The following is a 26,714-nucleotide window of genomic DNA, read 5'->3' as shown; positions in this document are numbered from 1 at the left end:
AGTGAAAGCAGTGAAAGCAGAATGTGTGTGCGTGTGTCTGTGTGCATGTGTCTGTGTGTGTGTGTGTTTAGGTCTCTCACACCCGAAGGCTTGGGCAGACACATAGCTCATATGTATCGATCCACCCAGTAGGAGGCCAGACTAATGATAGAGAGAGAGAAAGAAATAAGGGGATGAAGACCCAGAGAGACTGAGAGCGAGCGAGAGCTCAGAATGCACAGTGGACTTGGTTTTTCATTGTGGCAGGGGCTGTAAAGGCCTAGTTTAGACATTCTCTTGCTGAAATGCTCCAAGCCTTGTGTTCTGCAGAAACAACAGAACCACCGGTTTTCTTTACCTAACAAAGCAGTTTTGGTCTTGTTTGATGTTATTTGCTGTAGAATTGCAAGGTTCAGTGATGGGTCCTATGCTTATTGAAGGAAACACTGGAATTCAGTGGTTGGTTCTGTTCCTCGTACTGTTCCCCACAGATCGTTTTACTGTGTACAGCCCCAAGAAGCTGAGACAAGCATGGAATAAGTAAGTGGTGTATTAATTTATAAAATTTGTCTGTGCATATCAAATGTGTGTAAGGTGTTTGCTGCTAGCTCTGTGCGTTACCTTGTCACATAGGCTTTGGCTTATTGGTGGCACACCATACGTAAGTGTGATTCTTCTGTGTTAATAATGTGAACTAAAGACTGCTGTAGCTCCACAGGCTCCTGCTACACAGACAGAGACCAACAATAGAATACAGCAGCACCACACCACAGCCATAACCCCAGAATAAAGCCATAACCACACACTTCAGCTATAACCCCAGATTAAAGGCATAACCACACACTACAGCCATAACCCCAGAATAAAGCCATAACCACACACTACAGCCATAATCACAGAATAAAGCCATAACCACACACTATAGCCATAACCTCAGAATCAACCCATAACCACACACTACAGCCATAATCACAGAATAAAGCCATAACCACACACTATAGCCATAACCTCAGAATCAACCCATAACCACACACTATAGCCATAACCTCAGAATCAACCCATAACCACACACTACAGCCATTACCACAAAATAAAGCCATAACGCCACACTGCAGCTCTTCAGACAGATGTAACCCCACATAGCCCCAACAGCAGACCAGATACTGTGGCAGTGTCTGGCTGAGTATTCTACAGTGGTTGGCTCTGAGTGTCTGAGCAGGGGATACTGGTCTTGTCTGCTGAGCAGGTTGAAACACATGTGGAGTCGTGCAGGCAGTTGTGAGAGCTGAAATGTGTCCCGTTCTCTCCTTCCCCACCCCTCTCTGTTTCCGGCAGGTTGGGTTATATAGATCATGCAGAAGAGCTGGCTTCGAGGTTTCTCCAGTGCTTCCCGAAGAAGCGCCTCTCTGCTCTGGATGCCCTCCACCATGACTACTTCAGCCACCTCCCCCCCCGGCTCTGGGAACTGCCCGACAGTCAGTATATAACACACACAATGCAATAATCACCCACAGCGCACCTGTATGTGCATAGTGCTATACATACAAGTGCTTCCACTTTTACACAAATTTGTGCACACACACACAGAAATGCACACATACACAATGTTTTTCTGTTTTTGCTGTGCTTCTGTCTGTCTTATTACTCTCATCGCTGGTGATGACTTCTAAGCATTTTTGAATTGTAATTTTCTCATCCTCTTGCTGTGCTAATGAACAGCAGTCTTCCCAAGCCCACCAGTGCCATGCTTCAGTCAAAGCTAATAGGGTTCTCTTTAATGGCACATACACTGTTTTGTCTGCTAGCACATAAATAGAATCTGAGTTTCGGCACTGTGCTGGAGCAAGCTCTTAGAGTGAAAACCAGCTGAGGACAACCAGCTGCTCAGCCCTTCATCAGCACACACACACACACACACACACACACACACACACACACACACACACACACACACACACACACACACACACACACATCCCATATACACAATGCATACTCTTTGTACACAGACAGACATGCGCACACACACACACACACACAAACTTACAGCTGTGTGCGCACACACAGAAACACACACCATACTTAAAACACACACCCAGCATGTACTCCACATGCACCAAACCCAAACAAACCCAGACCTGATCTGTCTATAGCTTGGAGGCAGTTGCTGTCGGCTTGCCCTCAGGACTGGTGTCTCCACTGCGAGTACTCTGTTTGATGGCTCTTCACTGTGTCGCCTGCTGTGGGAACAGGCTCACCCTGTGTCCCTCAGAGCCAGACACAACACCATGGAAAATCACCCTGCCCCTCTTTGACCAATGCATTACCTTTGAGTCCAACTCTAAATGACATCCTATCACTTAACTGGTAATTAAGTTAATTGAAGTTGGTCTCTTTGTGTGTGTGTGTGTGTGTGTGTGTGTGTGTGTGTGTGTGTGTGTGTGTGTGTGTGTGTGTGGTTGGTTTAGCTCAAGATGTGTAGTCTTCATGTAAACCATGCATCAGACCCCCCACATAGGCTGCTGTAACCAACAAAGCTAATCTCTTCAGGTTGAAAAAGGGCAGCAACTGTTAGCAGGCAATATTTCCAGCACGCAGGCATGAAAGCAGCTTGTGAAAGTCTTGTTCTCTGAGCGGTGATAGAATTGCATTGAGGAGCCACAGAACTTGTATACTGTTTGAGGTTTCCTGTGAGCTCCTGTGCAGTAGAATCCAAGCTGAGTAAAGACCACAGCACGATGGCTCATTTGAATATGACAATGAGATTTTTAATTATGCAGATTAACGCTTAATCCCTTTATCAGCTCACAGCAGGCTGCACTGTAAGGTTAGGTGGGGGTGCGGCGAAGGGGTGGTGGCAGATCTGCGTTTGTGTGTGTAAAACTCAGAACACACATGGCTCAGTGCAGAGCTTTACAGGCAGAACAATAAGCGAAAATTGTTTCTGTTGTTCTATAAGACCTCAGGTTTTTGTTTTTGTTTTTTTGTTTTTTTACACAAAAGGGAGATGATAAACTCCTGCACAGCCAGAAGTCTTTGACTAATATAGCATTTTTTTTTTTATAAACTAAAAATCTAGAACACTTTTAACAAGACTGTGCCGAACCCTGACAATCAGCTTCTTTAATGTTCTGTATATTTTCAGCTTGCTGCACTGGGCTTCATTACTTCATCCCTTCCTTTAGTCCCCCCCCCCACCCCCACCCTCAACAATGGCAGCCCCTCTCAGAAGCAACTGGAATTGCTCTTGATTTTAGCCATGCAAAAGAACAATTCTGATGTTTGTGTCTTTCTAACAGAAAATGATCTGCTTGGGTGTAGAGATCATGTTTTAAACAACAACAGATTTATCCTAGTAATAGATGGGGCCTGATTGAAAGTTTAAGTGCAGTCTGCTGAGATGATGATGATGAGTGTTGAAGTGTAGAGTAAACCCCAGGGAGTCTGCCCACTTCCCAAATGTTCTGTATATCTATGAAACAAACACTAGCATAGTTTTATTTAGTGGTATGGGGTGGTGGTGTATAATTAGGGTGCAATCTTACAGAGATCCTCCACACCACCACAGCATACAAACCACCATATCACACCACCACCACATCACACCACCACCACCACATGCAGTACATTCACACCACAACACACACACACACACACACACACACAAGCACACAAGCACACACAAGCACACACCATATACACCACATACAATAATACAATAACACATACACTACATACAGTGCAGTGTATCCCAGTTATTAGGACTGTCCTGTGGGATTCATAAATTCCTACCTGTTCCTGTATTCACCAGAAGACTCTTCAAGCAGTTATAGTAAATAAACATTTTAACTGCAGAACACAGCTTCAGTGTTGCTCTGTCAGTCAACTGCAGAAATATCATAGTGGAATCTGGGAGAGATCTTAGTATAATGTAACGTGTGTGTGTGTGTGTGTGTGTGTGTGTGTGTGTGTGTGTGTGTGTGTGTGTGTGTGTGTGTGTTGTATGATTGGGGTGCAACCTTAAATATATCCTCCACACCACCACAACATATACACACCACCACCACATCACTCTGCCACCACACAAACACCACCACCACCACATACAGTACATGCACACCACCATACACACACACACACACACACACACACACACACAAAATATACACCACATACAATAACACATACACTAAATAAAGTAATGCTCATATTGCTTCGTAGTTGGTGAGAAACTGACTGAGGATCTATTTTGGTTTTTGTTTTTGTTTTTTTTTTTAATGAAAATCTCACTCAGTTATTCCTAGATCCTATTTTGCCAGGAGTCCCAGACTCTGCCTGTGACCTGCTGTGTTTGGCATATGTCAGTAACTGTGTGGTTTCTTCTTCAGTGTCCCCCATCTTCACGGTGCCCAGTGTGAGGCTGCAGCCTGAATCAGGTGACTCTGTCCAGCTCTGCAGCAAGTCCAATAGCAAAGGGGCTTCCAGCAGTAGGCACTGAACTCCAGGACCCACCCAGTGGGGGACAGCCAGGTAACCCCCTCCTCCCTACCCCATAAACACAGGCACACTTGCCACTTGCAGAACGCACAGTTGCAGCTTTCCAGGGGCAGACACATACGGGTTGCAGTGGATCCCAGTTATTAAGACTGTCCTGTGGGCTTCATAAATTCCTACCTGTTCCTGTATTCAGCAGAAGACTCTTTAAGCAGTTATAGTAAATAAACATTTTAGCTGCAGAGCACAGCTTCAGTTTTTCTCAGTTTTTCAGTTTTTCAGTCAACTGCCGAAATATCATAGTGAAATCTGGGAGAGATGTTTAGTATAATGTAACATGTGGGTGTGTGTGTGTGTGTGTGTGTGATGGGTGGGTGTGTGTGTGTGTGTGTGTGTGTGTGTGTGATGGGTGGGTGGGTGGATGTGGGTGTGATGGGTGTGCTGTATACATATAGCTCCAAACCACTACTACTATTGAACACACAAGCATTTCACTTTTACGGCCTCAGCTTACACTGTAGCATGTTCGTACATGCAAATACACCACAGTCCTATGTAGCTGTGGACTAGGTTTAATCAGGCATACCTACACTTAATGTTGGTTACTCAGGATGACTCTACACATGCCTCAAAAGAGGGTTTGGAAAAACACAACACTGAAAATGACCCATGCCTGAGCCCATAAGATGAGAAGAATCTTCCAGACAACCCTATGCTGTAAGCAGTGGGCACACCTGCTTCCACGGCTAGTTGTTCATTCCTGCAGTCTTTTCGGTTTGTTTGGGTGAGATAGATTGGGCTTCACATTTAAAAGGATATTCCAGGCTAATCTCTAGCTAGCAAAAGAGATTAACTGAAGCTGTAGCCAACTGCTTATTACCACAGACAGAAGGTCTGATGCATCTCCATGTAATTAGAACATAACAAAAAACAACTGACTCAAAATATGTTTAATGAGGCAAGCAGTTAGTATTGAAGTATCCTGTCAAGTATTTGTAAATTTAGCCATAAATCAATATGAAGAATTGTTAGAGATGGGAATACTTTTCCATGTGGATTATCTGATGATTTTGCAATTGATATCAGTGTCACAAGAGTATCTGGACCTATAATTTGTATTATTTTGCTCTGGAGTTGAAAAAGTGGGTGAAATCTTGCAGCCCAGGAATCTTGTAAAAGATTCCCTCTTATTCAGAACGCTTTTCAGCAAGTAATTAGAGTGAATAAATAGAGTAAATAAATGTGTTAAAACTGTAAACAATTACGTTGTTTATTAAGATATAAAACAGTATAATTAATTGTATTAGAGGTGGACCTACTTTTCACAGTGGAAGGATTTATGATTATCTGTAACCAACATGGAGAGTAGCCAGACCTTCCACTAAGCCTCATTTGAACAGCCATGGTAAGTGAGTTCTCATGCCGTTCTCGTGTAGGACAGCACAGTCTCTATCCAGCATTTCTGTCTCTAGTTTTAGTGGAGGGAGCAGAAGGTTCACACAGCTACACATACCCCTCCTCCTCTGCACCTGCCTGCAGTCCAGCCCTAATCCCTCAGTTGAGCTGTGGCACCCCCTAACCACTAGTACTTATTTTTCTCCTCCACTATTTTTTTTTTTTTTTTCCACCCTAATTACTCTAACTCATACTAAACCCCTAATGACTCTGACCCTTAAATACACCAACCCCAAACTGGGAGTTACTTTAACCTCTAATTACTTTAACCCCTAAATACTCCAGTCCTTAATTACTCCAACCTGTGATCAGTCCAGCCTGGTGCTGCACGATATAGCTGCACTATATTACAATGATGTTGCTACATACTGTAATTGCAGAGCGCTTATTAAAAACACAGTGGTCATCCCTTGATGAAATTAGATGCAGACTGGCCTGTATTTTTACCCAAATTATTTCTGCTTGTTGGATCATGGGAATGCAGTGATTGAGCTAAACGCCAGGAAATGTTAATCTGTGATGTACTTCAGGATGCTCACAGTACACAAGAAGAAATGCGATGTGTTCAAGAGCTCATTTGCATAATGTGAGGTTCAGTATTGCAGAGGCCAATATTGTGAAACTGACTAACAAACAAGAGACAGTGCTGTCCTGCATGACACGAGTGAAGTGCTACACTTCTGCCAATAGTTATTTTTGTTCCTCCCTTAAACAGGTGGGATTTGCATTGAATTGAGGTTGGACAATGCAAATCCCACCTGTTTACTCCAACCTCAATTCAATGCAAATCCCACCTGTTTACTCCAACCTCAATTAAATGCAAATCCCACCTGTTTACTTCAACCTCAATTCAATGCAAATCCCACCTGTTTATGGGAGGAATAAAAATAACTTTAGAGGCCTCCATGAACACATTCTGCCCTGCACACATGCGCGCGCGTGCACACACACACACACACACACACACACACACAGACAGACAGAGAGAGCCTTGACCCATTACACACAGCACACACACACACACACACAAACACAGAGACAGAGAGAGAGACAGAGAGAGAGAGCCCACACGCACAAAACTGCAGTGTCTTTAACAATAACCAGTACTTGACTGGGGGATGTTCAGGCTTAAAGAACTGACAAGAATAAAAAGGAAGACTGCTGCTAAGATTGGGCTCCACCTGAAAGCTTCGCTGCGTCCATGAGCTGTCTAGAAAAAGCCAGCAGTGTTGAGCATCGCTAGTGCCTCCCTCCCCAAATTCTCATGCAACTGCAAAACATGCAGTACAGAAATTCCAAGACTTTACTCTGCAGTTCTTTTCCTTTGCCCAGGTAAACTCTGTCTGAGCTTGAGTTTCAATGCAGAGAGATGCACACGTGTCTGTTACTCAATCCTCTGAATGTTCTGCTCAGCCTTTTGATACTCTGAGTGACTCTGTGAACGCCTGGGGAAGATCATCATTTTAGTGTGAGAATATAACAATCCCAAACCCCCTGACACAGACTGTTAACAGCAAACATCTGTCAGAGCGTAAAACAATAATTACAAATGAGTCTAACAATAATTACAAATAAGTTTTACAGGTTTTCTTATAGCTGCTGCTTTTAGCAATAAGACAACATTCACACTGACCGTATGTCCTAAAGAACTTTAACTTGTGTAGTGTAATCAGATAAGGAAATTTACACAATAGTAAATGCACAGATATTTGTCAACCTTGTATGTGTAGAGATCTGTTAGCTGAATGTGGAGGAACTTCTTAATAGATAAACAGCTTTCAATATATTTTAGTATAAATATGTTGGCTGTAGCATAAGCTCTGTAACTGAAAGCCAGCATTGAGTTCCATCAGCCTGTGAATCTGCCTTTTTCTCACCAGCAAAAACACCTTACCATGTAGTTTAAAGAATGAAAAAGACAGGGGTGGGGGTGGGGGGCTAGTTTGATGGTCTTAGGCAGTGTTGGACTGATAGGTTTTTCAAAGTCTGATGCCAAAATAGATTCTTGAGATAGTGGTGTGGTTGATGACCCCTATAGGTTTGTATTTAAATGAGTAATCAGTCATTGTTACCACCATAGTAGCAAACAATACTTATGAAAGATTTATTATTTAAAAAAAATAATTCCTGTGAAGTGCAGCTCACATAAGAATCAGATTGCTTTGAGGTCCCTGAATGAACTGGTTTATGGTCCATTGAGTGGGTCTCATACATAGAGGCAGCCATGTTTAAAATAGATTTAGTACAGGATTTCTTAATACATCCAGGGTTAGCTCCTTTTAAATTGTACTTAAGGCTGTAGATTGCAATTAAATACCAGCGCTGTTAAGAAATATTAATATTAATATTAGAAGATTTTACACATTAAAAAAAAATGTACAGGGTAAAATTTTATTTAACCTGTTAAAATGCTATAGTTCAAGATTCAATGAAGACAACTAAGAAATATTGTTATTACTGTTAATTAAGAAACAATGTTTTGTCATTCTATTTAAAATAAAACCAAGAAAAAACATTTGCACACAAGCTTTGTGATACTTCATTTGTAAATATCACTAACTGGGTCTGTGTAGGATACTGTTTCACAAAATAAATCTCCCAAAAATTAGTAAAATTCTTAATCTTCCCCAGAATCCTAAGAGAGTTGACACTGTCTGAAGCCATTGTTTGGATAGATAGCTGAAATGAATAAACAGCTTTGTTTACAAGTGCATTCCTGTTTAATGATATTCATAAATCACTGATGGCTTTAACAAATTGAAATTCACAAAATTTTAGACACCTATCAAATCATATTACACACCTAATATTAGCAAATCTAAGAGACTACCTTGCGAACCAAGACGTTAGTGACTGATGTCTAGATGACACAGGGCTTGAGTTAACATTTGTATTTGCTTGATTTTTTTTTTTTTTTCTTCACACAGCTCATCTTTTTGTTTACCCTCAAGTAACATCTCGGCATTCAAGCACTCGTTAAAGCTTGTGGCCCTGAGTACAGTGCTGTATTGAGCACCATGCTGCATTATGTTTATTCATGAAGTAGAAACTGAGCAGAAGTGAAGCCTATGTAATTCTGTACCACTGCTGATGCAAGAATGCACCTATCAGCTGCAATGGGTTTGCATAACGTTAGCATGAATTAAGACCCAGACAATTGTCAATATATGGAGTGGGGTGGGTGGGTGTGCATGTGTGTGTGCACATGTGCATCTCCACGTGTGTAACTACTGAGATGTGAGGTTGGTGTGCAGGAGGGCTGTAGTAGTAGTGTATTATTGTAGAGGGTGCAGTATTTCTGTGGTATTGATTTGAAGCAGGGGTATTCAGTCAGGTCCAAGTGTCCTTCACAATTTAGTAGATCTCCCAGACCCACTGCTGGGCAGTAGATCTCCCAGGCCCTGTGCTAGGCAGTAGATCTCCCAGGCCCTCTGCTGGGCAGTAGATCTCCCAGACCTGCTGGCTCTAGATTTATAGAGTTGGCATAGAGACTGTAGTCTTGTATCATCTTTGTGTGTGCTTGGCTAGTTTATTTTTCAGTCTTTCTTTCTTTCTCTCCTGCCTTCTGCCAGTTAGCTGACTTGAGCTGTACTGTGCTTTCTCTCTCTTTATGAATCTCTCTTTGGGTGAAAAAAGGAAACACATTTGAAGGGGAGGGGTACACAGGTGTTCTTCTTCAGAAACAGAACAGAGCCTCCAGTGTACACACTCTTGGACACATATACACACATGCGCACACAAGAGTGGATAAACTCACAGGCTAGTTTGGCAGCAGTTCTCAAACTGAAACAAATGAGAGTCAGAAATGAAAGCTTCTCCTGAGACAGACAGGCAGGCAGACAGACAGCAGGACTGTGTGCAATCTCTGCTGCAGCCCACACTCATGCTTCCCCAACATATGGTCTCTCTAATGAGCAGCTAAAATCCAGTGACATTCCTCCAGAGTCTTGGCACTTTGGGCAGCAGTAACACAGTCCAGCTAGGGTTAGGATACATCACTGCACTGAAGGGCTGTGACGTAACCCCGGGCCCTTCCTGACAGCCGCTATCCTGGCTCTGTTTATCTTGATACTGCTGGCCAGGGCTTTGTTCAGGGGTCAGGGGATTTTTAGAAAGCCTGCATAGAGCCACATCCAAGACTCCTGGGCCCTCTCTATCTCTGAGAATATATGACAGGCTGCAAGGGAGAGAGAGCAGCAGTGTGTGATGAGAGGTGGGGATGTTTTGAGCCCTGGTTGCACTGACATATTTCTGGGGTGGCTGTGGGAGCAGTGTGCAGGGCATTTTTGAGGCTTCAAGAAAGGCTTAAGGTAATTACACACACAACAGCTCTCTCCCTCTGTGTTTTCCTCTTTCCCTCTCTCTCGGCCTGTCTTCCTTTATTGACACGACAAATAAGGGTGTACTTGTATTTTCCAAAACGAGTGTTACAAATTTTGAGAATAAAATGTGCATGTGCTCATGTTTGCGTGTGCGTGCGCGTGTATGTGTGTGCGCGAGCACACGCATGCAGATGTGTTCATGCACGTGTGTGCGTATGCTCGCATATGCATAGCGGTTTATACATGTGTGGCCTGGTCACTCATTTTCCTGCTTAATGGTGGGTTGGAAATGTGCATTGTGTTTCTAGGGTTATAGTATTCCACTAATAGTTCTGAGGCTACTGAAGATATGATAGTTCATATTTTTCCATCAGACTTGGTCAGATGTGTACAGTTTAGGCTGGTTTCAATTATTACATAACCTCTTGATTGCGATAATTTAACATTACATTTATTCCCCCCCAAACACACATAGTGGGATGTGGGCTGCAAGTCAGTTGTGCCTGTGTGGAGTGTGTACTTCACTGGGAGGGGTGTGCTGGTTACAGTCACCAGCTTGTAGTCTTTCGTTGTATGTATATATTCAGTTGCTTTTCCATGTAAACTCTTCCAGAAGGAGGCCCCAGCTTCTCTGTCAAGGGGATTGGCAAGCTACAGTGCTACAAAAAGCTTAAAACTGTGGCCACTTCTTTAAAGGAGGTCCATGTTTTACTGTGTTAAAGTTGAAAATGTTATTATTAAAGGTATATGCTAGTTCTATACCACATATTTATTTTTATGACGTGGATGTGGCTTGGGAGATATAGAGTTTTACAGCCCTTTTATATATGGCCACTGTGAACCACATGCTACAGAACTTCACACGTTTACTGCATTACACACAGGAATGGCCAGTCCAGCCTTAACTGGCCTGAACAGTGTAGTGCAGAATCAGAGAGGCGTTACTAATCGCTGGGGATCTGATGCAGTACATATAATTTTACATTATTATATTACATCATAATTAAAGCTGTGTTTTGCTTTGTGTGGGCAGTGTGCGGTCTTGCTCATTCACACTTACCATCATCTCTTGCCTAAGAACTCCAACCCCCTTTCCCCATCTAATTTTCCAAAATAACTGCCAAATAAGAAAATTACCGACAGACGGCAAGAAAGTGAGTATGTCTGAGCCTCGGTTGGGGGGGGGACTGTAGCTCTCTAAAGCTTGCTGAACTGACAAGTTACTAACAGATCAGATTGTATTAGAGGTTCGGAAGTTTTCCCGCTGCTGTAGAGAGAGTGGAGTGAGAAACCCTAAACTGCTGGGCCTCTTCAGGGACAGAGCCATTAGCAGATGGCCGTATCTGCATCAATGCACTGGATGTGTGTTGAGTTTGTGAAGCTTTTCTACATATGCCATCAAACTATTGAAAATTTAAATACTTCAATGTATATAAACTTCCCATAACACGCATAATCACACACCTAAACATTTCATCTTGATCATGTCGTAGTACCGTTATCTGCACTTTTCTGCCCTGCCTTTTATCTGCCAATCTACTTTATTTTATTTATGTCATGTCATCATTCTGCAATGGCATCTCCCAACTGCTGCACTTGACACTTCTTAACAGTTGATGCACATGTAAGGTCCAAGTATGACTGTGTGCATGTGTAGGAGTGTATGCCTGTGTTGTGAGTGTGGTGGTCTTTTGTTCTACTGTGTACAAGCAACTTTGCGGGATGAGCTACTGTAACTAAGAACAAATTCCTTGTATGCGTAAGCATACTTGGCCAAAGCCTGATTCTGATTCTGATTTGAAGTTGATGTTGTGTTGCCCGACTGCAAATGTTACTCTGGCAGAGTATGTGCGTTCATCTGTGTTGTGAAGCAGAGTTGGGTTTTCACTGTGGGATGGGAAGAACTAGATGAACTAGAACTTTCACTCTCTCTGTCTCTCTGTCTCTCACACTGCATTTTAATGAGAACGACTAGGAGCATTCCACAGGGGATTTAATTCTGATGACCCTCAGTGTACATAGACAAACATGCACGTGCGCACACTCACCTTTATAATCGATTTTTTCACAGTAATCCATTTTTAGGTTTTTAGTGAATCCTGTTAAGCTGCCCAATTCTCAGATTTTGAAGTTTTTTATTAGGCAAATATGTCTGTGTTTTTCACACAGACTCCTTTTCATCGTTGCGTAATTTCAGCTCTGGCCTCCAGTGCACTTAGAGGTGCACTTACATTGGGCTAGATTTGATATTTCTGTCATCTTTCACCAAAAAAAGGGGTGTGCGTGTATGTGTGCGTACATGTATGTGAGTGCCTGTGCATCTGTGTGTGCATGTGTGCTTGCACTAGATCCAGTGTACCTTGGCTGTTTAGACTGTGTATTTTTCAGAAAGCAGGAGAGAATACATTGCCAGCAGAATGAACCACAGGAGGTTTGTCTCCAGGGGTCTGATGGGGAGATTTGAGGCTGTGCTGGAGAATTGGGGTGAAGTAGCTAGTGTAGGTTTGGTGTAGACAAATTCAGCAGGAGATGGGTTACCAGCTTATTAAAGGAGCTAAGAAGAAATAAAGAGCTCCTCCTTACTTTACGGCTCAAGAGAGCTTAGCTACACCCCCACTGAGCCAGCTGGGTACTCAATCCTCATCAGAGACATGCCTTGTAAAGGACACTCAGAATCCATTGTGTCAATAAATTATAGCTGATCATTACTCAGTACGAAATATTAGCCATGCCCAGCTGCTCTAGAATCAATTAAAGCACTAAATTTTTTTCTCCTTTCAAGAACACTAATTTCCTTCTCGCTGACTCCTCCCTCATCCTTATTCAAGCCTGTAATTCATTAAGCCTCACGCATCATTAGAATTACACAAATCGGACAAATTAATGCACTTGATAAAGTTGTGAGGCCAGTGTGGATTGTTGAGCAACATCAGAGTTTCTGGCGTGTTTTCAAAGGATTCGTCACAGACAGTGAGTTGACGAGGGCAAACCCTCTGGCAGCCTCTTCCTGTCTGAGTGTTAAAGATGGAGAACTTTTTCATTCCTAGCACTGGCTCTGAGGAAAGTGCAGAATGAAAGAAAAGTTTAGTTCAGTGAAAAAAGTCATCTAGGTTTTTCTTTTAACAGCCTGGCCTGTCCAGCGCTATTGTTCAGTTTTAAATTGAGCTCTCAGTATTTTCAGTTCAAGGATATGTATAATGATATGTTCTTACATGTGTGGTCCAGACTCAGTTCTTTAATGCCTATGAGGTGTGTGGTAGCCAGACATTTTGGTACATGAGTATGCATGCTAAGTGTTGGTCATGCTGTGTCTACAAGTACCCACATCAGGCGAAAATGGATCTCTGCCTTCTCACCTCATTTAATGTGTGCTGCACTCCATTTCCCAGCAATACCTCAAACCCAGGACATTTGTGCAGAAAGGAACCTGAACAATTTCTGCATATTGGAACACTATTTGAAATAACTGTGGCTATGGAAGTGAATTTAATACTGATTACAAACCATACTGTTAAACTCTTGCCCCAAGGCCCTTCTTACTGCCCTGTCTTTAAGGGCACTTCTGACATGCACTCGACTATGTTCCATTCAGCACGTACCCATTGGTTTGCACTGAAAACCTGAGTTTGTTGTCGTGGCTGTGTGTTCATCAGTGTGTCGGTATGTGGGTGTGTGTGGGGCAGTGCATGTGTGTGTGTATCTGTGTGCTTGCACTATAGCACTTGTAACACAACAGCATGTGGTTGGTACACACACAACATTACACGGCTGCACCAAAGGGCAGGGAGGGGGTGGGCTTTGGAGCAGTAGGTCATAGCTTCCACAGTCACGGGAAACCTGGTTGAAGGCACTGTTGCCTGGCAACACCACCACTGATGACTCCTGGCAAAAAAAAAAAAAAAAAGAATTCACACACCCACGGCATGACATCACATGATCATTCAGTCACATGACTCAGTCTGTGCTGTGCTCACTTATGAGTCCTGTTCTCTCAGCCATCTATGTTCACTGCATACATTCCAGTTCCCTATTTTTGACTTCCTTTGTAATCCTTCTAGGGTTCCTCTTGCTTTCTTTTTGCTTTAATTAATTTATTTAATTGGGAGGCTTGGCACTGTGCATGGAGGGTGGTAGAGCAGCAGATTCTGTCAGTGGTTTATGCTGCTGCTCCAGTTTGAGAGCGACCACAAAGTAGTCATTGCAGTCACAGTCCTGTCTAAAGTCCTATTTCAGATCTTTGGCATCTCCAGTTTGTACTTGCCCAGTGGAGGAACAGTGTGCTGCTTTCAGGTTTTTGCTTGTCAAACAAGTTTAGATGTAGAGATTGGAACTTTGTTCTTTTCTGTCTCTCGCTGGGCTGGAGAGCTCAGTGGAAAGCAGGCTTTTGGGACCCTTTGCCACATCAATTTTCCTGACAAGCTCAATCCTATTCAGAAAGATGAGACTGGCTATGGTGATATCTTTATCCTAAGAATCCCCTCTCTCTACTTCTCTTACTCTCTTTCCATCTCCCCCTCTCTTTCTCTCTCACTCCCCCTCTTCTCTTGTTTGTAAAGGTATGGTCTTTGAGAGTGAATATTTGCTCTCTTCCATTACAAAGAAACAAAAATAGTTATTTGATCTTGTGCATATTTCTGTATGGTGTTTGACCACTACTGTTACATGGGAGAGATGTGCTCTCCTGGATTGGGCTATTTCTGTGCCAAATGAAAAGGGAAAATGGGGTATGATCTGAAAGAGCCAGTGACAGCATTGCTTCTGATGGCCACTAAAGAGATGCAGTCTGCAGAGGTCCGTTGGAAACAGCCAGAACCCCTTAGCATCTGTTTGCTGAGCAGAGCAAAACCCTTCCATACACAGACACACTGGTGGTCCCTTAAACTCCAGCAGAGTTGTACTTTGTAAGTCATAGCCATATGTCCTCAGCACTTAGAGATTCTTTTTTATTATTCATGGCATTGCAAGAGTTTAAATGCCAACTACTGAGTTCTGTGCTGTCTCTGATGTATTTTTGATGTTTTTGATGTCTTATTTTTGATGTCTGATTCAGTATTGTCTGTTGTTGATCATTCCACTCTTACAGGTTACAATCAGAATGTCCAAAGCAGCATTTAATGTTGTGCTCCTCCTCTCCCCTTACCTCTCGGAAATCTTGCAACCTTCATGTGTGTGCATGTGTGCGTGTACACATACGTGTGCGCCTGCTCACCTCCATGCATGTGTGCATATGTAGCAGAGAGTGAGAGAACCCTTCTGTGAAAGAGTGGCAGGGGTGGCATAGAGGAAACCTAATAACAGCAAGGTTCTGTTGCTCCTGATGTATGGTGTGTGTGCTTCGGCCCTGCTGCCAGCTCTGTGCTCTCACCATAAACTCCATTAGCCACAACCCCACTGATCATAACTGTGCTAGCTAGAACCTCACTGATTATAACCTCTCTAATCCCCACTGTAGGGGTAGTGGTGGTTCGGGGCTGGGAGGAGGGAGGTGGGGTCTGTGTCTGTTTGGGCTTTAGCTTGAACCCCACTATTCCTGTATGAGAGTAGGGGGGTAGGGGCTGTTTCCATGCTTTTATGAGTCTGAGCGGTTGATAACTGCGAGAAAAGTGCTGACATGGGAGAAATTTTACAATGGAAACCCCTAGCCATTACATTAGGAAATGGGAAACACATGCATGCATATGAGGAATTGGCAACACCATATAAGAGCTCCTGCTTGTGTTTGAAAGGCTCTCTATGTTCCTGCAGACAAGCATCAGGCTGCATAAGGGATTAGTGGCAGATTGCGAGTGTGGAGCCGCACTGTTCTGTGTGGTTATGCATCAGCACTGAGTGCAGGCAGAATCAGACCAGTGCTTTGCTCCTGTGTTAGCCCCTGTATGCTTACTGCTCTCTTGGAGCTTCCATGTGAGAGATCATAAATATAAAAATATATATACCTTCTTTAAGAATGTGTGGTAATTGGGTAGGAAATCATTTATGATGCATTTACAGCTCACTGAGAGAGGAGATGAGAGGGAAGGAGAGGCTGGTCGAGGTGGGTATGAATGCAGAGCTACAGACGTCAGTACAAAGGGGCCAAAGGAAAGCCTGTAGCTTCCTCACCTCCTCTCCTCAGATACTGATCTGCAGCGTGTTTACTCTTACTATGTTATCCACTGTGCTAAAGTGGATCCATGTGTAAAAGGGTCAAATGCCACGTAAATTGTTGCTCTAAATGGCTGTGTACAGTTCAGGTCTGTGGTGGGATATAGTCCTGTGTGTCTCAGCTCTCCAGAACAAGTTAGAATCTGTTAGAAAATGATCTTGGTAAAGGCAAGAGCTGTCTGCACACTCCTTTCAGCAGGCCATATGAACTTATTGAAGTAGAAGGGTTTGGTTATTAACAGCAGTTTTCTCTGTAGCTAAGGCAACAAAACCCAGCAATTTGGAGGTGAGGATGTCAGGTCATTTTAATTACAAAAACAAAAACTAATCTGTCTTTATTCCAGGGGCATTCCAAATCCCAGTGATGGCTGTACGCCTCCTTTCTTGCATATATCTTGTGCACATAAATAGAGGTAGGCTATTGTAAAGGTCCTTATTTATGCACTGGCTGTCCTGGCTGAAGGGCTTTGTGAGTGTTTAATGGTGCCTGACTCTCTAAATTACATGCTTGGAGGTGTGACAAAGCCTCTGGCATAGAGAGGGTCATAGGTCATGATCTTCAAGGCTGCCAGGAGAAGCTTGTCAGCTTGATGATTGTGGATTCAATCAGCACTGTGCTTAAAAAGTAGCAGCCTTAAATCTGCCTGACATTCTCTCACTGTACATACAAACACATGCTCATTATTTCTCGTGGGTTGTTTATTTGTTTTTGTATTTATTTAGTAGTCTGACGTGTGTCTGGCAGCACAAAAACATTCATACCTTTGATCAGACAGAAATAAAGCGCTGTGTCTAACTGTGTGTTTGAAAGACAAATTTGTGATATTTGATCCTGTTGAGTCATGAGAAGGGGTTAGGCGGGAGTGGGTTGAATTGGAGCATGGGTTTGGGATAGTTTGAGATATAGATGCATCATGGCTATTTAAGCTTTTTCATGAAATTGGGGCAACTTGCACCTGCACTTCAAACTGAAGGACTTCTACCTTTCAGATCGCTCGGTTCTAGCATCTGTGCATCCTGACGTGGATAAGGATAATTATAAGCAAGGTGTTTTGTCATTTTGGCGAACTCCTCAGCATTCCTTAAAATCAGATACACCCCCAAAAAGAGCACCCACTGCGCCCCCCAACACAGTTGTGCAGAAAAGCCTGTGGTTCAGCAGTCAAGGGGAAGGAGACTCATTTGGCAGCTTAACTAGGATTTTTAATAAAAATAGTAGTAGTAGTAGTAATAGTAGTAGTAGTAAATTAGAGTATATATCTAATATGTTGATTGATTTTATATATATATATATATATATATATATATAATTTATTAATTTTTTTTTTTCTCCATTTGTATTGTTTTTTTTTTTTTTTTTTTAGTGAAACGGCACCATAAAATGACTGACACACTCACCCTCTCGCTCTCTCTCTCACCCACCCACACACACACACACTCTCTATACATCTGAGATCTGTTTCTTTTGTGTGCTGCTGATCTCCGATTCCTGGCACGCACTGATTTATCCAATGGGAGCTGATTTGCAAACACTGGGGAGAGCTGCATAGGAAGGACGTAGAGGGACACATGCATTATGTATCAGTGCAGGATGGTCACCAGGAAGAAAAGATTAGAAGAAAAACAAGCAGGCTAGATTTGCTGGTTGGGAGCACCACACACCATACACACCATACACCATGTCTTCTCCTTTCCTCTCCTCTCCTCTCCACTCTGAGTTTGACTGTTTTTGTTTGTTTTGTAGGTTGCAGCTCTGGGTGATGAGTCACATTGATGAAGAAGAAAGACAAAGGACAACAGATGCTTTTGTATTCTGAGCTGAGCTGATTTGACTGTGGATGTGTTTATGTATGAGTGTATGTGTATGTGAGAGAAGGAGAGTGTGGATTAGAGTGGAATGTCGCATTCAGCATAATGTTTTGTTACATTTTTAAAAAAAAAATAGAAATGATGTGTAATGTTTGCACATTGCTGGCATACTAATAATTGTATTGGAGGACATCAAAAGTTTGTAGCTACCTATGTATGAATGTATGGAATATTGGTATGGTAGCTATATTCATATAGAGAAAACTGTATCATACAGGGAAAAATTCCCTCTTACATACACAAACTAACATTTGTGAACTCAGTAGACAAAGAAGCAACATTTTCCATCTAACATTTCTGTTTCACATTTGATCCAGAATGTTTAGATGAAATGGTCAATAATAGTAATAAATTATTTAGACAGTAATAACAGTAATGGAAGTGAGGAAGAGTATGCTGGTGATCTGGTTGAAGCTTGATGGTGCGTACACACACTACCTGCAGGGACAGATTAAAGCAATGAGCATATGTTGCTCTCATACACAGCAAATAATCACGGTACTCCAGAAATACAGCGGCTGTGTCTCAATGTATATCTGTGTCTGTATTTACGTGTGTGAGTGAGCGTGTGTGTGTCGTGAGTGAGCGTGTGTGTGTCGTGAGCGAGCGTGTGTCAGTGAGAGGGAGAGGGAGTGTGTGTGTTGAATATGGGCAATATGCTTACGCTGGTGCTACCCTCCTGGCCAGAAAGATAAGACTGAGACTTTGAAATGTGGGATAAGACTGAGCACTTTCCTGATCAACTTGTTAATAAAAAGCTTTGGTTCTCTGGCCCATGACAATCCCAAAACAAGCTGCCCTCTGGTACTGATTCTTTAATGGCTGGTAAGAGTGCAGTTGAATCAGTTCTACAAATGTTACATATAAGTCATGTTTGCTGCTGCCCGTGGTGTGGGTGGCATGTCTGAGGACCGTGGTCTTCCTCAGGTCCAGGCGGGCTTCTATTGTGGCATTTCGTGCCACAGGTTTGGTTCGCATGTGTCTGGTCCGCTTCATATAACCCAGATCTGTGACTCAAATGTTCACTGCTGGGAAAGTTATTGTCTTCTGTTCGCATGATGTAAAAAGAAAGTAATATCAGTGTGTGGTTATGGGTTCCTATTCTCCATATAAAGTAATATCACACATAATAAAAATAGCAATGAAAGGCTCAGTACTGTTTATGTGGAAGTAATAAAGGAGATCATCTGGTAGCTCCTGAATTACCATGCCTGTTAAAGACTCCTGCAGTGGAACAGTCCAAGTCCACTAATAACTGCACTGATGAAGCATGGGAAACAGTGGGAAGCTTTGATGTGTATATGCTGTGTTTGGTTATAATGTTACTGTGTGGAAGCAGAGATGGAGATGGAGGCAGATGATTGAGAGATGGAGGCAGATCTCCATTTTGAGATTTAGGACAGCTGGCCTGAATTGGCAGTGCCGGTTGAAGTCAATAGCACTTTGGAATCTTTTTACTTACTGTTGAAGCTTTGGTTCGGGGAGGTCACTGGCAGGCCTGCTGGGATGGAGAAACCAGCCAAAGATGTGTCACTCTCATGGGGTGTTCGCCTCTGTAGAGAGAGGAGGTTGGATATGTCAAGCTAAACTGTTAGCGTGCCATATCTAGGTGGTTGTGGTCATGTTGTGAATGATGCTCTGTGGCTTTTTGTCAGTAGCAGCAGGGGAAACCAGAGTTCATTTTATTCTTACTCCTAAAAAAAACTTTCCTGGCCTTTCCTTAATGTGAGTGTTCTTAATAAGTATGTACTTGCAGAGAAAGTGAATGAATCTTGGAAGGGAATTTTAGGGAAAAGTAATATACAGAAATAACTTTTACCACTGTGATGTCAGAGTGGTGTATGACATCGGTATGACAGTGCAGTTATAGCCTTCGTGTGAAGTCAGCATTCCAAAAGGAATGAATGGATAACTAAATGTGTGCAGTGCATCACCTGCAGTGGGAAGGGTGGTAGGGGACCAGTTGTGCGCTGATGATATACGTGCTTTAGAATTTGCGGTCAGTATGCGGCTTTCTCTTACTCTTCATATGTGAATATTTAATCTTTTTGTAACCTTTATGATCTGTCTTAGGCTGTACATAAAGACGGATGAGACTCCGTGTGTAAAGTGAAATAGTAACGCTTCAACTGTCTGCATCCAGGGTTACGAATGTCCCTTTGACTCATTTACTGTACTCATTACAAGAAAGGATTTCAGAGGGGTCTGTTCTGCATCTTGCTGGGCTGACCACTGAATCCATGTTTTTTGAAATGGCTTCAATTGCACATACAGTTGCGAGAAAAGGTTTGTGAGCTCTTTGGAATGATCTGGAGTTCTGCATGGGTAGCTTCTTCAGCGTGATCTGATCTTAATCACAAGTCATAGTAATAAATAAAGCCTTGTTTAACATCAACATGCACCATTTTCAGTGCCACACCTTGTGCTTGAACAAATAATTTAAACTATTAAGGTCACTGATTATAGGGGTCTACATACCTCAAATGGACTTTCCAAATATAATACTATATATTTACCAAAACAAATTCTTATCTGTACAAAAAAAAAAAAAAAAAAAAAAAAATCAGTCTGGTCCTGGATTTTGTAAGCACATTTCTTAATTGAAAAGTTGGTGTAATTGATTATTTTTAATCAATTTGCATCATTTTTGTAACTGTTGTATAATTGAGTTTGTCTTGATTCCTAGGTAGAGGAAGGATGAGTAATCTAGTACTCAAAGATGAAAGGCTCAGATCTGAATACCACTTTTCCAGAGTTTCATGTATTTTTAACACCAATATGTTACTTGTTAAACCAACCTGTCTGTATTTATTATTATGACTCACTAAAGATCTGATCTCATTGTAGGAGCCATTTTTACAGAAATCCAGAAGAGTCCTGAGTTCATCAACTTTTTTCACAGCTGTATCTATTGTTCCTTTTGTATGATGCACTGAAAAACAGAATTTTGACAAGCAGTCTAAAAGTGTAGAAGTGTTACTTTATAAACTCGAACAACTTAGTAGAATAGTTATTGCATTATTTGGTTTAACTTGTATGTAATGTTATTATGGAACATGTAATGTCCTTATGTAAATGTTGTTTATTGTTTTATCTGAAATAAAGTTTATTAATGCATCAGAACATCTGTGTGCATCATTTATGACTATCAAAGAAAAATTGTATGTGCATGCATGACAGAAGGAGGTGAATTCTCAAGATAGGTACTGCATCAGACCAAAGAGGAATGGAATGGAAGTCTGTGTTTTATTCCATAAACCAACAGCATTAAAGCATAAAAATGATATGGGAGTTAACTTGGACAATGTGGGGCCTTTTTTTTTGGTCCTAATGGGGGGGGGGGGGGGTGCTGCTTTAATACACAATGTGAGGTACCCATAATGATAGTGATGGTATATGAGAATATGGCCCTCAAGGAGGGTCCAAAGTTTTCCAGGGCTCATTTCTAGCACTTCAAGGCATGGTTCTACTCCTGCCAGAGTGACTAATAACAGCTAAACCTGACACATGCTATACTACAGCTGCAAATGGAAAGAATTTAATCTGATTTGGAGGAAAAAAAAATCCCTTAAAGATGTAATTTCAACCTTGCACCAGGCAAATGCACCAAACCTTTCATTATACGTAACAAACTGGGAATTTATGGTTCCCATGTCATGGATGGACATCCTGCTGAATTTTGCCCTGTTTAGAAGGTTATTCATCACAAGTTTCAGATCTATGAAAAGGGAAAGAATAAAGTATAGGCTTAGCCACAGGAAAACCACTCAGAACAGTTATATAAAATTTTTTTTGGTCTCAATTACAGTTGTCTGTAAATATATCAAGACTCTTCATTTTTGTTTGATGAATAATTTGCTTTGGTTTAGAAAGCAAAACATGGATGATAATTCATGTTCTCTTTGACATGTTTCCATGATGATGTATGAAGCTGAGGAACCGATCTACTTTATCTTTTTTAGGTAACATTAGATTTTGTGATTATAAGCTGCCACGACAGCAATAACAACATTTATTTCATTAATGTCATTATGTCATTAATAATACACTAAAGCAAGAAAACTAAACTGCAGGCTCTTCTTTGCTCTTCCTGAAGGCAAACTGTACATTCCCCTGTCACTGCAAATCATTCCACTCCAGTCTCCATGTCCCTCTAACGATATGTGATGCCAGTTGGGAGGCTCTGGTCAGCCTGCTGCCTTAGGGACTGTCTATCAAATTTAAAGTTCAAACAGTTTTTCCAGTTTGCAGTGTTAGATGAGACACTATTTTGCATTGTAGTCATGTGTCCACATGAAATGTCATCCATTTAACAGTGGATGTGCAGTTTGCATATTATTATTGATCACAGCATTAAAGTGCATTAAAGTTTAGGGTGACACGTTAATTTGCAGTGTTAAAAAGCCGTGTTATAAAACACTTGCATTCAGCATTAACTGATTTGCTGTACGTTTGCAAGAGAATCTCATGAAGTGAACCCATATGAACTATCAGAGAAATTATAATGTTCTTATGACATCCATACTCAAAAGTTTAATAACAAGATTATTCTACCATCAATATTATATTTATAGAACATTATATTTATAGAACATTCATCTTACTGAACTCAAAAAATAAAAATATCACCTTCAGTTTAAGTAAATTAGAAATTATAACCAGACCTTTTTAATTGTTCAGACTTTAATGTAAACATGAACTGCAGCAATAGAACAATGTACACAATACATGTATCAAATGGGCATATGATAACATGTAAATATAAAGTGATATGCATATTTAATGTCAGGTCAAATGTGCATTAATTTAATCTCCTCTGTTCCTGATAGGAAAATCTAAAGCGAGAGACCAGGTCCAGAAATAAGAACTACGAAATGGTTCGAAATGGCACGCTAGCACTTGGTCATCACATCAGCAGGGGAATATGGAGCCTTGGATTACAAAATAACAATTACATTCTTAATACTCCATGAATGCATTTAGTTCTCTATCTCTAAATCATTAGTTCAACCAGCATAACTGAATGTAGAATTCAATGTTTTCATCAAAAGTAGAATATTATGCAAATAAGTGAAAGGGAATACGACATTACGTTAAATTATATTTGCTATGTTAAGTAAGGCATGGACAGATGATACAAGCGAGCCCTCACGATCAGTGGAAGTGATTTGGAAAATGCCGACGCTCCCTGAAGCACACCATCTGGTTCCTAGTCCCACCCATTTTTTTGTGAAGGGGAGACAGCAGGGCGCCTGAGAGCAGGTCTGAACAGCTCAGAATACTTGGTCGAATGGTTGGATGGCAGTCGTTAGCTGCATCACTTCAGCGGACATTGCTTGTTTTAAGTCAAATAATAACTATGTCCATGTTTGATTGTTTACTTTAGTAGTTCGAGCTTTATATGTATTTTTGGAGCATTTATTTTTGCAATGTGAGTAATTACTTTCGAAGTTCGGACAACAGTAAATTAGTGAAGAAAGGATCCCAACAAAGGCTGGCAGTTGGGGGATAGCTTGCTAGCTTGCGAGCTAGCTGTCTGCAGAAGAAACCCTAAAGAAAGTATGGCCGTACGCGGTGTATTAGCTATGGATTACAGGATAAACCCGCTGGGTTTACTTAAGGTATTGATACTACTTTGTGGAATTTGGGAAGTAAACGCGCAATATGGAGATCGTGGAATATCGATTCCTGAGCACGGCTTCTGTCAACCGATTTCTATCCCACTTTGCACGGACATCGCCTACAATGAGACAATCATGCCAAATCTACTTGGTCATACGAATCAGGAGGATGCTGGACTCGAGGTTCATCAGTTTTATCCACTTGTTAAAGTTCAGTGCTCGCCGGATCTGAAGTTTTTCCTTTGTTCCATGTATGCGCCTGTCTGTACGGTTCTGGAGAAGGCACTGCCGCCGTGTAGATCACTGTGCGAGAGAGCGAGACAAGGCTGCGAGGCGCTTATGAATAAATTTGGCTTTCAGTGGCCGGACACTCTAGCGTGCGAATCTTTTCCGATTCATGGAGCTGGCGAGTTGTGTGTCGGGCAGAACACGTCGGAAAAAAGCACTGCAATAAATCCGACACCCGGCGTAACGCAGCCTCCACATGACGATCACAGAAAAGGACAGTTCAAGTGCCCGGCTTCGTTAAAAGTTCCGCCGTATTTGAATTATCGCTTTCTTGGCGAAGATGACTGTGGTGTGCCCTGCGAGCCTAAGAAACTCCACGGAATAATGTACTTTAATGAGGATGAGCGGAAATTCGCCAGGATATGGATAGGAATTTGGTCGGTGTTGTGTTGCGCCTCTACTTTGTTCACAGTTCTGACCTACTTGGTGGACATGAAGCGTTTCAGCTATCCGGAGCGTCCGATCATCTTCCTCTCTGGGTGTTATACTATGGTTTCTATTGCTTATATTGCTGGCTTTCTGTTAGAGGACAAAGTGGTTTGCAATGAGACATTTGATAATGAATACAGGACTGTGGTGCAGGGTACCAAAAAGGAAGGCTGTACCATTCTGTTCATGATGTTGTATTTTTTCAGCATGGCGAGCTCTATTTGGTGGGTGATCCTGGCTCTCACCTGGTTTTTAGCAGCAGGTATGAAGTGGGGCCATGAAGCAATCGAAGCTAACTCGCAGTATTTCCACTTGGCCGCGTGGGCTGTACCCGCCATCAAAACGATCACTATTTTAGCAGTGGGGCAGGTGGACGGTGACGTCCTCAGTGGAGTGTGTTTTGTGGGCGTCAGCAGCGTGGATGCGCTGCGTGGCTACGTGTTGTCCCCCCTGTTTGTCTACCTGTTCATCGGCACCTCCTTTCTGCTCGCGGGGTTCGTGTCGCTCTTCCGCATCCGCACCATCATGAAGCACGACGGCACCAAGACAGAGAAGCTGGAGAAGCTCATGGTTCGCATCGGTGTGTTCAGCGTGCTCTACACGGTCCCGGCTAGTGTCGTCATCGCCTGCTACTTCTACGAGCAAGCCTTCCGCCAGCAGTGGGAGAAGACATGGCTCAGCCAGGCGTGTAAGACGTACGCCGTGCCGTGTCCGACGTACAACCCACAGCTCAGCCCCGACTTCACTGTTTTCATGATCAAGTACCTCATGACGCTTATCGTGGGAATAACGTCTGGCTTCTGGATATGGTCTGGCAAGACTCTTAATTCCTGGAGAAAATTCTACACGAGACTCGCAAATAGTAAACAGGGAGAGACGACGGTGTGACGTACCGAAGTGTCTTCCTCGGAAGACTGGACTGCTGGAGATGTTGCATAAAATGACCTTTTTATTTTGTAAATATGCACTGGTGATTTTTTTTGTAAGTATATATTTGTATTTGAATTGTGCTTCAGTCTGCATAAATCAAATATGTTTGGACTTTTTTTGTGTTTTTTAAAAAAATTTCTTTTTAATATAAACAATATGAACACCTTTTGGAGGTCATTTCTGTGATGAGCAGGACATTTAGATGAAATTGTCTTTCTCTGGGTATATGAACTTGGAATACATATTCTTTGTTGTCACATCCTGCTCTTAGCAGTGTTTTTCAAACGATAAATATTTTTGAGGGAAAATATTTAGCTGTGCTTCATAAGATGTGCAGATATAATACATGAATGGAAGTGTAAAAAGATTCAGTGACATCTGAAAAAGTGATGGAAAATGTGCCAAATCTCCTGGTCAGTTTGTTGGAGGACTTTAGGCAGTGTGCCTGCCTGATAAAAGGGTGTGTTTAGTGCCTTTATTTCACTTTCAAAGTACTTAAATGGACCAATAATGATGCTGATGGCTTCACTCCAGTAGCACTTGTTTTTTGAGGCTGAGAGGACAGCTGCAACCCCCCCCCACACACACACGTATGCACAGTGTGTGGGGGAAGAAGGGGGAATTTGCTTCACAAAAATTCTTTAAGCATTTGGATTTCTTGCTATTTATGAGCTTTATGATTTTTTTTTTTCTTGAATCTTTTGCAGTCTCTCTAAACATGTTTTAATGCACTAAGTTGACAGTATGTGAAACATGTCTGTCATTTACTGGTTATGGAAGTAAACACGAGCAGAAGCGACCGAGCCAGGCTACGGTTACTCGTGCCCGTCTCAGGGCAGTGTGAATGAGCAGGCACAGGCCACTGCAGGAGTCTTGGGTTTCCCCTGCAGACTGCAGCTGTGCTTCATACAGCTTCACCGGAAGATCTTCACTAGTCCAGACATGTCACTCCTCGTTAACGTCCTCAAAGCAGGATCCTTGTGGAAATTGTCCATTGCAAATCTCAGAATTCTGTGTGATGTCATGTTCTGGGGGAAAAAAGAAATGTGTCTGGAAAGCAAACACTTGTGCTAAGGTGAGAGACTGAAGAAGCTGATTAAACCGACCTGTGATTTGGATGGTATGTTTGTATTCAATGCTTTCTGCATCAGACTAAAGTATTTACTCAAAAGCATTTACATCT

The 26,714-nt window shown here is 42.1% G+C and overlaps 2 protein-coding genes across 9 annotated transcripts in view; both read left to right on the top strand.

Moving 5' to 3' along the window:
• cdk14 (cyclin dependent kinase 14) overlaps nt 1-21,386 on the top strand; it is a 98,288-nt gene extending 76,902 nt beyond the window's left edge. For 6 of the 8 annotated variants that reach the window (XM_035525925.2, XM_081715911.1, XM_081715904.1 and 3 more), the window contains 4 exons: nt 471-519; nt 1,315-1,454; nt 4,368-4,509; nt 18,139-21,386. In XM_035525925.2, the coding sequence (XP_035381818.1) occupies nt 471-519; nt 1,315-1,454; nt 4,368-4,477 (299 nt within the window). In that variant the 3' untranslated portion in view covers nt 4,478-4,509; nt 18,139-21,386. Of the gene's footprint in view, nt 1-470; nt 522-1,314; nt 1,455-4,367; nt 4,510-18,138 lie in introns of those variants that run through there. The other 2 variants (XR_014124150.1, XR_014124151.1) reach the window with 2 other exon arrangements.
• A 1,625-nt stretch (nt 21,387-23,011) lies between these two features.
• Nucleotides 23,012-26,305, top strand: fzd1 (frizzled class receptor 1). Its single transcript, XM_027001196.3, has one exon. The coding sequence runs from the start codon at nt 23,825-23,827 to the stop codon at nt 25,487-25,489; it is 1,665 nt and encodes a 554-aa protein (XP_026856997.2). The 5' UTR covers nt 23,012-23,824; the 3' UTR covers nt 25,490-26,305.
• The last annotated feature ends 409 nt before the right edge of the window (nt 26,306-26,714 follow it).

Source organism: Electrophorus electricus, chromosome 1 (assembly GCF_041902795.1).
Source record: "Electrophorus electricus isolate QZ-2024a chromosome 1, ASM4190279v1, whole genome shotgun sequence".
NCBI lineage: Eukaryota > Metazoa > Chordata > Actinopteri > Gymnotiformes > Gymnotidae > Electrophorus > Electrophorus electricus.
This window is presented reverse-complemented; position numbering and strand designations above follow the sequence as displayed.

Coding starts and splice junctions, on each gene's coding strand:
- fzd1 (XM_027001196.3), top strand. CDS start 23,825: ATGGCCGTACGCGGTGTATTAGCTATGGATTACAGGATAAACCCGCTG.